General features: G+C 51.0%; 1 protein-coding gene across 2 annotated transcripts; it reads right to left on the reverse strand.

The window, feature by feature from the left end:
• Nucleotides 1–4,713: 4,713 nt before the first annotated feature.
• Nucleotides 4,714–11,139, reverse strand: SET (SET nuclear proto-oncogene). 2 transcript variants are annotated; one of them, XM_085614065.1, is made up of 8 exons: nt 10,733–11,139; nt 9,813–9,870; nt 9,157–9,299; nt 8,971–9,074; nt 8,527–8,640; nt 7,958–8,128; nt 7,727–7,879; nt 4,714–5,617 (listed from the first exon to the last, which is right to left on the reverse strand). In XM_085614065.1, exons 1-8 carry the CDS (start codon nt 10,785–10,787, stop codon nt 5,594–5,596), a joined length of 822 nt encoding a protein of 273 aa, XP_085470191.1. In that variant the 5' UTR covers nt 10,788–11,139; the 3' UTR covers nt 4,714–5,593. The 2 variants fall into 2 exon arrangements, with proteins under 2 accessions (XP_085470191.1, XP_085470190.1); XM_085614064.1 differs by having other exon boundaries at nt 10,715–11,135.
• Nucleotides 11,140–11,372: the final 233 nt, after the last annotated feature.

Here is an 11,372-nt window from a genome sequence, read left to right on the forward strand (position 1 = left end):
TATGCTGGCCAGTTTCCAGAGATCAATACAAATTCAAGGCTCCTCTGGGTTTTTCCCACAACTTGGTTGTTTTGGAAGAGAAAGGTGTGGGAATAGAGGAAGGGGTCAAACAGCTGCAGGTTCAAGAGGTGAGTACATAGATTTTTTAGTTTTTCCCAAGGAAAAGTAGGAAGTAGTTTACGACTATTTCAGGAAAATGGAAGAGGATCACAAGGGATCCATGGGTTTTAAAGACAGTTCAATGGTTCAAGATACAGTTTGTAAAACTACCAGACCTATGGCACCAAAGGAGTTAAATTTATCTCAAGAAAAGATGAATTAGCAGACCAGGAAATAGATGCAATGTTGTAGAAATGTGCCATCTGTATGGTAGTGGCAAGAATGCGAGGATACAGAAGACTCAACACCCATGTATGGTTTTCCATACGCATAGCAGGCTAAATATGGCTAATTAGCTAGCTTCTGCTATACGGAGATCATAACAATCCAATACTTTTGATGGCTTGGGTGGGAAAGATGTGATGGCCTCCTTACAAACGGCCCCCCAGAATCAGGAAGTCGGGCCCTCCCTCTCCATCTTCACATGGTAAGAAGGGAGAGGAGTTTAACGGGGAGATGATTAAGAAGTGTCTAAGAGAAACCTTTGCATGGTTCAGACTTCATCTTAAATGTAATCCTGAAAAGTGTGAAATTATATTCTTTGGCACTCCCTCTCGGGACACCTGGAAACAATGGTGGCCCTCAATGTCTCACACCGCAGTCAAGATCGTAAAAAATCTTGGGAGTGAAAATGGACGATGCCTTATCTATGACACCGCAAGTACAGTCAGTAGCAGGCATGTGCTTGTCTCTTGAAACTGCTCTGTAGGTTTTTCTCATTACCAAACTCGCCCTCATCACCTCCAGATTGGACTATGCAAATGTTGTCCATCTGGGCCTTCCAGAGTTTTTGCTCAACAGACTGCAAGTCATGCAAAACGCAGCAGCAAGGGAAGTACTGAGTCTCGGTCCTAGAGACCTGATCCACCACTTGAAGAATCTGCATTGGCTGCCTGTCCAATGCAGAAGACTCTTCAAAGCTCTGGTCCTGGCTTTCAAAGCTCGGCATGGGGTGGGCACATTAAATCCATAAGTCTCATACTATGTACCTGGTAGATCCCGTAGGTCAGCACACCAACACCATATGGTCATTACAAAGTGTCAGAGCCCACCATGGCAGTCGCTCGTTCCAGGTGCTCTTGACTAGATTCTGGAACAAGCTGCCACTCCAGCTGAGGCAGGTCACGAACATATCGGCTTTCGTGAGACAATTGAAAATGTGGCTGTTCCAACAAGCAGTATAATGGCCACTCACCCCAGGATCGCTGTTTTCCCCCCATTGGCCTATGTATCTTTTCATCTCAGCACCAGGATACTCTGCACAGTAGCTGTGCACTCTACAGGTCCTTTTCAACATTAAGATGGCCAGGTCTTCAGAGACTTCAGTAACTCTGGAACATATGGAGGTCCGGCGATAAAGGTAGCTCATTCCATAGCTTTGTTGCTAGGTTGATGGCGAGCCATTGTCGAGCAGAGGTGCCTAGGTTTGTGAAAGCAGAAGCTGTTTTGAGGTATTCTGTGTATAATTTGCAATGACCCAAGAGTGTAAAGTTTGAATTGTGTAAGGAACTCAAGGTTCGGTGTGATGAATGCAGCATGGGAGGGAGTGTGATTCTGGCTGCTGAGTTGTAAATGGCCTGCAGCTTTATGCAAGTTTATATTGGACCCAGTAGAGGTCGTTCTCAAAATAAAGCTTCTTGTGGCAGGGCAGGTGTAACTGTTTTTCAAGTGTTAATTCAGAGCCATTTGAAAACCTTCCTCAGCATGTGCAGGGTATGGAAGCATGAATCAATGACAGCTTTGACTTGAATCGTCAAATTTGTTGTGGATTACTATCCAGGTCACTGCTGTAGGTCAGTCTAAGCTCTACTGGCCACCAGGTGGAGTCCCACAGTGAAGAACTCTTTCTGTTGCTCACAATTTGTCTTGTTAGGGATCAGACAGTTGGTCTCCAATCAAAGGGCAATTTCAGGCCCTGAACTTGATCTGGTTACTAAAGTGAGAATGACTTGTGTAGTCTGCATAGGAGAGGACATGGAGGCTGTTACAGCAAATTATGCTGGATAGAGGGATCATGCATGCGTTAAGGCTTAGGCAAGAGCCTAGTACAAATGCCCATGACAAAGTGTCAGGCCAACAGGCCTTCCAGTTAGGAAGGAGCAGATCCATCAGAGTGCCTGTTCTGGAATGCCAATGACATGGAATGCCAATGACATGCAAGCACTGCAGTGAGGTCCACGAAAATGAGTGTCATAGGCTCCTCTTTTGTTGCAGGCACATCAGTGAGTGTTGAGGGTAGTTTGTGGTGTGAAACCAGACAGAGGGTTGAGCTTGTAGTCTTCGGGAGTCTGTTGATTTGCAATCAGACATTCGCATGGAACAGTGGTGAGCTCCATCTGTTGCAGAAACCCTATCCAACCCATCAACTACAATGGGAGGGCATTGCATGTTCCCAAGTTGGATAGTTGCTTAAGAGGTGGAGGCATCCAGACTAGTGGTCAGTGCATGCAGTCTCTGGAGGGGTTGTGGTGTGGCAGGGGTCCAATGGGGCCTGTGGTGACTTGACTTCTTTGAGGCAGTGTATCTTCTGGAGCAACAGGCCATGTGGTTAGGATCGGTTCTTTGAATAAAATCTTGGTGTCTGGCAAGTTCTGTAACGTGCACAATTTGTAGCTCCCCAGCTCTGGAATGAGCTCCCATTGCATATTAGGAGAAGTCAAAAATGTCCTACAGGAAACTACTAAAAACCCACCTATTCTATTAATTTTTAGATATTCTCAACTAGAGTGGTGGTTAAAAAGCACAAGGAGGCTCAATGGGTAGCAGTGCGTTATACAAGTCCCAGAAAGCAGAAAATAACTGGCGATTGAGGTTCAAGAATTGAAATATTTGTAGCTGTACTGTAGTGGGGTGATTGAATTGGAGGCAACCACTGGAGGACAAATTCTCCACAATGGTGAAGTTTTAGTTAGTGAATCAACATGGTCCAACAGAGCAGCTTGTTTGGTGTTCTCAGGATGGATTTGAACAATCGCTGCCTGCACTGGCTCACTCGCTCCAGTTGTGCGCAGCAGCATTTTATACATCGGAGTTTTGGGCACCAAACAGGCCTAGGGTCTAGATCTAGTTGCACTGCTTTGTTGACACCAGAACAGGTGATCTACTATTTAAAATACTTGGTCTTTGGGGAACTGTGTTCACATGTAGAACTTAGTCACTGACTCAGAATTTCAGTTTAACCATTCTTTTCTAGGGTATGTGTATGAAAAGGGAACAGCTGTCCAGACACATTGGCTAATGCCTGCAAAGTTCTCACTTAAATGATAGAACTCACTACCCCATGCTTTCTGCTGTAGTGATAAAGGTATCAGCTTCAAATACCACAAGATTACTGTAGCCTTGTTAAGACACGCACCAGCAGAACCAGTCAATGTGGGAGGTCCTTAGTACAACTCAATGCAAGCAATCGAGTGGAGATGCAATGACGCAGCCAACATTAGGCCAGAGAGTCAACTAGGGATAGAGTCTAGTCCACTGAACCAATGGTTAGTTGAAAACAGTAGCCCAAAAGCCCACAAGCGGTTGTGGTTCAACTACTGATCTTTAAACTGGGGAAACTAGGTTTGCGTCACAGCATGGGACCAACAACCAGGAATTCCTTTCATTCCCAGCACCCAAAAAACCACACGTGCAACTGGTACGCATGTAAAGCACCCGGATGCCTTTGTCCAAGTCAGCACCACAAAAAACAGAAAATCAAAGGCCTACAGCACTCAACCCATGTATCGTGTCATGTTAACTCTTGCATCAGTGCCTTCACTGTTTTAAACGGTGAATACATGCCAGATTGTATCAGAGTGCCATTGCATAGACGAAACTGACTAGCATCGGTCCCACGGGACACACGTTTTCCCAGCAGGCCAGTACTGAAAGTTGTACAGCTCCTGTACAATTAAACCTGCTTGCCATTTACCCTTGGGGATGGCTGTCGGGTAACATGATAGTATTCATCACTTGCTTCGATACCCAGGGTCACTAGAATATACAGCATGGAAGGACTAAGCGGCAGGGATGTCAAAATGATGCAGCACATTGGCAATACAAGTGACCAATCGACCGTCGGTAATTCTTACACTGCTGTAACGTGCGGCACAGACTTAACGAGAGCCATTTGAGCAACAAAAATCACTTTATGCAGATGCTTCTGTAGCAAGCCCCCGATTATGCAGAAACCGCAGCGGCAAAACTGGACTTCCGCGACCCTGATGGTACAGCCCCAAATTGGACTTAACGATATGCACTCCAATTGGGTGTTCAGAACATCCACACAAGTCCCTATGACGAGCCTCTAACAAACCTCGAAATAAGGAATAGCGAATCACCAAAACGTTTAAGAGTGCCAGACGTAGAGTAAAACATTTACTAATAAGATTAGAGTAAGAGCATACATGTACCAGACAATGACAAGTACACTAAAAGGAAATTACTAGGAACTTCCAACCGCACAGTGATCCTCATTGACTGAAGTAGTAACAAAAGCTCGCTCCTGAAAGCACCAACTAATGCCAACGCTACAAGTCAGCCCACCCAAGCCGAGTAAAATCACCAGCCCCGTTGTGTACACATTGAGTTTTATTGTAACAAAGCAACTTGTACACTTTAACGTTTAAAACTGCGCATCATCTTTCCTTCCTTTCCAGTGAAACAAAAGAAACCAAATAAAAAACAAAAACATCAAAAAAATTACATTAGAATGTCGATGCCAGTAAGATCTACAAATTCAGTGGATCCTCAGTCGGGAGGCAGGGCTCGAAGCCTTCACCAGGAGGGGATGTATTGTTAAAAGTGTCACTTAAACCGCATGGACGCCTTGGAAAGACCGCCAAACATGCCAAAAGGAGAATGCCAAGATGCTGAGGTGCATTACCACAAACATGGCCTCCTCTCCCCAACCCAGACAAAAATCTCAAAACCCACCCAGCTACCTTCAGTGACCCACAGGTTTTTTTTTGTTCACTTTTTAATTTTTTTTAAACAATTAGACGGGTACATGGTGGCAAATGCTAGCTGTCCATATTCACATGGAGACAGTGTAACCTCCGAGCCCAATATACAGAGAAAATAAAGGAAACCGCTATAATTTCTATGCGCTACGACACAGGGGCCCAGCACTCCGCTTTCAGCACAGTAAGGGAGCATGGACCTCCCACCCGCATCTGCCCAGGGATGTTGGCGGCTTTTTAAAGTTCGTATCTTTTCAGGTGGGGAGAGTTGGGAGATGGGTTTAATGGATTGTGGAATAGAAACTGGTTAGAGATTTACATAGCATTTAACAAGTTTCTCCCCCCACCCAAAAAGAAATTTAAACCATGGCTTGAAGTGGGGAAGAGGTCCTCAGAGAGCCAGGCAACTGAGCACACAAAATAAAAAATGAAGACAGCAACTTGCTCCCAGGGACTGGAGAATAGGGTCAAGGGGCGGAATCCATCAGTGATCAGTCATCTTCTCCTTCCTCCTCCTGTAAATAAAAAGGACCAGGTCACACGTCAGATCAAGCAACAGAAACAAAGCTAGTAATCTTCAGACACAGGTCAAATAACTGCAACACATCGCTGTACAAGCAGCTTCGAGCTAGAGCCACTCGGAGGCGGTCAGAGACCTGAGCGGGAGGGAGGAGAGAAGAGGCGTGAGTCACCTAGCCAAACTGCTCACAGCTTTGACTGGGGAGACGCAGCCGCGCTGCTGTCCTGGTTCAGGCTCCTGTACTGGGGGACTGCAGAGGCGCTGAGGTCCTGAGAGCTTCTGGGGCTGCACCGTGGCCCCATCGCCCCTGCTGCAGGAATCCAGGGAGAATACTGATCAAGACCCTACAGGTCACATACTGGGCGATGCCACCCATCTTCAAAATAGCAGTCAGGCAATTTCAGGTCTATGCCCTGTGTGGGGCCAGCTGGACACCACATTTTTTCCTAGGTTTATTGAATGCACTAGCAACGGATCTACTGTAATGCAACTGTAATTGAGGTAACACTAACTTAATTCTCATGTAAAGTGCTCTGATACCTCCAGGTCTAGCCTGGATTTCCTAGTCTCCTACCCCCCCCCCCCATTCTTTGCTTGCCTCCCCTATTCCTTTCCTGAATATTTCCCCCTACCTGCTTTATCCTTGTGCCTATGGTCCACTCAATCTCCCTCCCTGTCACCCTTGTACATTATCCCCTTAGCCTTCTACACACCTTGAACCAATGGATGTAACTCGTAATTGACTTACCTTCCGTAACAATATGTAACTTGTAACCCTACCAACCTGACTCCCTACAATGGCCCTCTTGTATGCCCTTGTTTAAAGCACTCCTACTCCTTGTTGGGGGTGGATCGAGCATTTTTGCTAGGGAGTCCACAGGGGGGGGGGGGACTAGGGAGTCCACAGGGGGGGGGGGGGGGACTAGGGAGTCCACAGGGGGGGGGGGACTAGGGAGTCCACAGGGGGGGGGGGACTAGGGAGTCCACAGGGGGGGGGGGACTAGGGAGTCCACAGGGGGGGGGACTAGGGAGTCCACAGGGGGGGGGGACTAGGGAGTCCACAGGGGGGGGGGGGGACTAGGGAGTCCACAGGGGGGGGGGACTAGGGAGTCCACAGGGGGGGGGACTAGGGAGTCCACAGGGGGGGGGACTAGGGAGTCCACAGGGGGGGGACTAGGGAGTCCACAGGGTGGGGGGGACTAGGGAGTCCACAGGGTGGGGGGGGACTAGGGAGTCCACAGGGTGGGGGGGGACTAGGGAGTCCACAGGGTGGGGGGGGGACTAGGGAGTCCACAGGGTGGGGGGGGACTAGGGAGTCCACAGGGTGGGGGGGACTAGGGAGTCCACAGGGTGGGGGGGGGACTAGGGAGTCCACAGGGTGGGGACTGGATTGATCCCTTACCACTGGGAAGCATCTCCTACCCTGCTGGACATCGGACACTGTTCACGCTGGGTTTTCTACCCCCTCCCCTATTTTTTAAGTGTGCCCATGACCAAAGCACTCCTCTCCCCCTTGTTGCGGAGGGATCCAGCATCTATGCCCTGTTGTCAGTGACCCCGCTGAGAGTCCACTGCGACACCCACCTTCCCTCCTTCATCCCTTTCTTCTCCTCTGAATCTCCCCCTGCCTGCTTTTTTTCCTTGTGCCAATTCTCTGCTTAATCTCCCTCCAGTAAACCTTTTACATTACCCCCTTACCCTCTACACGCCTTGAACCAACGATGTACCTTCTGTAGCAATGTGTAACTTGTAACCTATGTAACTCCTCATCTAAAGCGCTCCGAGAACTGCAGGTCTAGCCAGCGCTATATAAAACTCAAGTAAATAAAAAAAAAATTAAGTACATGGGCAGAAGCTTACTCCAGCATCAAGTAAACCTGCTTCAGTAGAAGTGCTGGGTCTGCAGCAAGGTTGCAGTGCTGCAAGAGGATAAAACTGCAGGGGGTAGAAGACATGCTGAGGATGAGACCACGCCTATTAAAGACTCCTCCAGAAAGAAGCTCCCTTGATCTGAAGAGCAACTTCACAGAACCAGCAGGCACTGCTGCAAATAAACCAGCTCCACGGATGCACTCCTTACATTTGTGCCACATGACGAGCTTACCTCCCCTTCTCCTTCCTCGTCATCATCATCGTCATCATCCTCCCCCTCTCCTTCCTCTTCATCCCCTTCCTCATCAATATCCTCCAGGCCTTCTTCCTCCTCGTCATCTTCCTCCTCTTCCCCTTCGCCTTCCTCGTCCTCCATGTCGGGGACCTTGGAAATAAAAGAAGCAGTGAGGCTCTGCGCAGCTGCCGGCGCCGAGAGCTATGCGCTTCGAGGAGCTGCTCTTACCAGGTAGTACTGTAAGGGGTTTGGCCAGATGTCGTCCTTGATCACTTCGCCGAGCTCGTCCGCCCCCGCGTCGGAGTGGTCCGTAAACCATGTGAAGAAGCTTTCTGGCTCTTCGTGCTGCCTCTTCCTACTCGCCTTGTTTTGTGTCTGACTGGATCGTTTCGTCAAGTCCTGCAAGTTCAGGGCACAAGAAAGCACATCACAACCACACCAAGCACCCCGCTGCAGACCTGAAAATCCATCTCCTTAAACACTTTCCTGACCAACGTCAACTAACCTAGACTTCAATATCCAAGTTTACTCCTGACATTCAAGGATAGTTGGGGACCGGACTGTGTTAACCACCTTATCTTCCATGCTGTATTTTTTTAATCCCTGGTTTTGCTTCCTTAGTGCCTGCCTACTATGTAATGCAATTTCCGTCTGTTTTTCTTTACAGTATGTATGTAAAGCGCTCCGATACCCACGGGTCAAGCTAGCGCTATATAAAACTTAGAATAAAAATAAAAAACACCCCGAGCATGCGCAGAGCCAGACGCCGAGCTGCGCACATGGAGCCACAACTTTACCTTGCCGGGTTTCCATTTTATCTCCGTCGACTTTGACGAGGGGTCGCCACTTTCATTCAAGTGAAACTCTTTGGAGAGTACTTTGTTTTCAAAATATGGATTTTCATCACAATACTGCAAAACACAAGTACAAGTTTTAGAACTGAAGGCTCCTACCCTGAAGAGGGCACAAGTGAAGTGATTACCATTCAGACATTAAACGTCATACACCATCTGCAAACTGGAGACCTCGAGTCACCTGCACAGAAAGAGGCATCAGGGGACCTAGCCAGCGTTAGGAAAGAACGTCAAGTCTGCTGTGAAGCATCCTGGCATCATCTGTCCACAGTTTAGACTTTTGTATTGTTACTTAAAAAGCAGCCACTTTAACACATAAAATACCCCTGGAACTTACTAACAAGAAGAAATACTTTCGGCTACTTTTCACCTGTGTCAAATACTTACAAAATCTATTTTGTAGCCAGACTTGATGTCGTCAAACTCGAACACCTCGACCCTGGTCAAATAATGGAGCGCTTCTTCATCCTCCTCCCCTAAGAGTGCAGATACTAGAAAGAGACAAGGGAAAGTTGTACACTTCTGCACCCGGCCCGCCTGTCCCACTCACTCATAGTAAAGCACAATGTGTACCTTGTGGATGATTGACAAACGTTGTCACCCAGAAATTAGGGATTTTGGCGATGAGCTCTGACCTCTTCTGGAAAAACGGCTGGCGAAGCTTGTTATATTTCTGTTCTACTTTCAATATTTCTTCACTTGCCTGTTCGTTAAGTCTACAAAGCCAAAATCAAAGTAAGACTGCAGCAAAAGTGCATCGAAACATACGGGGAGCACACCGATCTATTCCTAAGCAACAAGTCTATAGCCTTCATCCCCGATGGCCCCAACCCCGGATCCCCAAGGCTCCTGCAAATTCCCAAAGCGAAGCCCCAAGACGCACTGACAGATCCACATTCAGGACAGGTTAAGGTAGAGATCTATGGGGGACCTGTCAGTACTGATGACATACCGAGATCTGACCGGTCTACACTCCGATCTGACAGGTGCACAACAGATCAAGAGTAACAACTCCGCAGCCCAGTACCCCCTCCAACAGGTGCACAACAGATCAGGAGTAACCACTCAGCAGCCCCAGTGCCCCCTCCCCATCAGATGGAGCATCGGCCACAAGTCCAACCCATACATTCACCTCCACCCCGTTGATCGCCCAGCCACCCATGCAGTGTAAACCCGCAACCGGAAGCGCCCGGTGCCTGACCTCTGACCCCACCAGCGCGGGCACTCACCTGTCAATTTCATTCTGTACTTCATCGATGTGTTCGATCGCTTCCTGCTGTTCTTTCTCTGCAAGAAACATAACTTTCAGAACCGTGTGAAGCGGAAGACAGGCTCCAAGAGGCAGCAGCCACCCTCCCCTGGGCCCAGAGGCTCCGGTGACAGCGGAGGGGCATCCCCAGGAGGCCTGCCCCCTCCCGCACAAGAACCCGCCCTCCCAGGGCATGCAGGACACAGTAACCGCGGCAAAGCAGGACCCCGACGTGAACCCACCCTCCCAGGGTATGCAGGACCCAGACGTGAACCCACTCCCCAGGGCATGCAGGTCCCAGTAACGGCGGCGGAGCAGGACCCAGACGTGAACCCACTCCCCAGGGCATGCAGGGTTCAATAACAGCGGCGGAGCATCCTCAGGCACGGCTGCATGCCTGGTCCCCTTCGTTCAGAGGCCCTCCCCCAGGCAAGGACAGTGAAGGTTCAAACTCCAGAGACCACCCCTACCAGAGTGATCAGGGCACGGCAGCAGCCCCGTCCCCTCCCGCGCAAAAAGACCCGAGACCACCCTCCTGACCCTGCACAGCCCGGCTCACCCACCACCCCAGTTCCTGCAAGACCCGGCGCCGCACACGTGTCCCGCGGCCGGCGTCCCTCAGCAGCGCACACAATGGACACAGCACACGTGGGGCCGGGGAGCCCAGCGGCAGGGCCTCCGCCACGCGGGGCATCATGGCGGCAGCGGCGGAGGGAGACGGCGGAGGGATACCGGCATCGCAGCGCCAGGCCGCCTCGGCGGAGGGATACCAGCTCCCGCCCGCCAGCGCACCTCACCCCGGCCGGCCCCGCCGCAGCCTCCCCCAGCCCCGAGCACAAAGGGCGCCCCCGGGGCCCGCGCACCGGCCGGCCCTCGCCTCACCCGCGCGAGCGTCCGCACCGTCGTGGTTGGAGTTCAGCTCCTTCTTGGTGGCCTTGGCGGCGGGCGCCGACATGCTGGCTGACGGCTGCGCGACTCCGGGACGAGGCGGCGGCGGCGGCTCCTTCCGCCTGCGGTGCGCCTCCAACGACGGATCGCAGGTCCGGCTCCCGAGGGGCGGAGCGGTGCGGCGGCCTCTACGCGGAGGGGGCTCCGGGGACGATGGGGCCTCGGACTCTGCCTCTCCTCAGGCTGTGGCCGTGCCCGAGGCTCGCGCTGCCGGCGGGAGACGGGCAGAGGGTGGGAGCGGAGGAGCGCGCGACGACCCTCCTCACACACAGGCGCACACACACAGAGACGCACAGGCGCCCTCGCGCTCCTCTTCTAAACAGCGCCGAGCGCGCAGGCGCCGCCCTCGTCCACCAGCCAACCAGAGCCGCGCCGCGGCCCGGCGGGCGCCTCTAAAGGGCCAATCCCGCACCTTTTCTGCGGCTGCTTCTCTCGCGCACCCATCCCATTGGACGCCAGGACGGCCGCGAGCCAATGAAGCCGAGAGAAAGAAGCCGAGTGCGGAGGGGACAGAAAAATCACGTCAAACCCAAATGAGATGAAACGTCAGTGCGCGACCACGGCGCAAGAGAAAGAAGAGTAGGCGGGGCGA

The sequence above is a fragment of the Triturus cristatus genome, chromosome 1_2, assembly GCF_964204655.1.
Source record: "Triturus cristatus chromosome 1_2, aTriCri1.1, whole genome shotgun sequence".
NCBI classification, from domain to species: domain Eukaryota; kingdom Metazoa; phylum Chordata; class Amphibia; order Caudata; family Salamandridae; genus Triturus; species Triturus cristatus.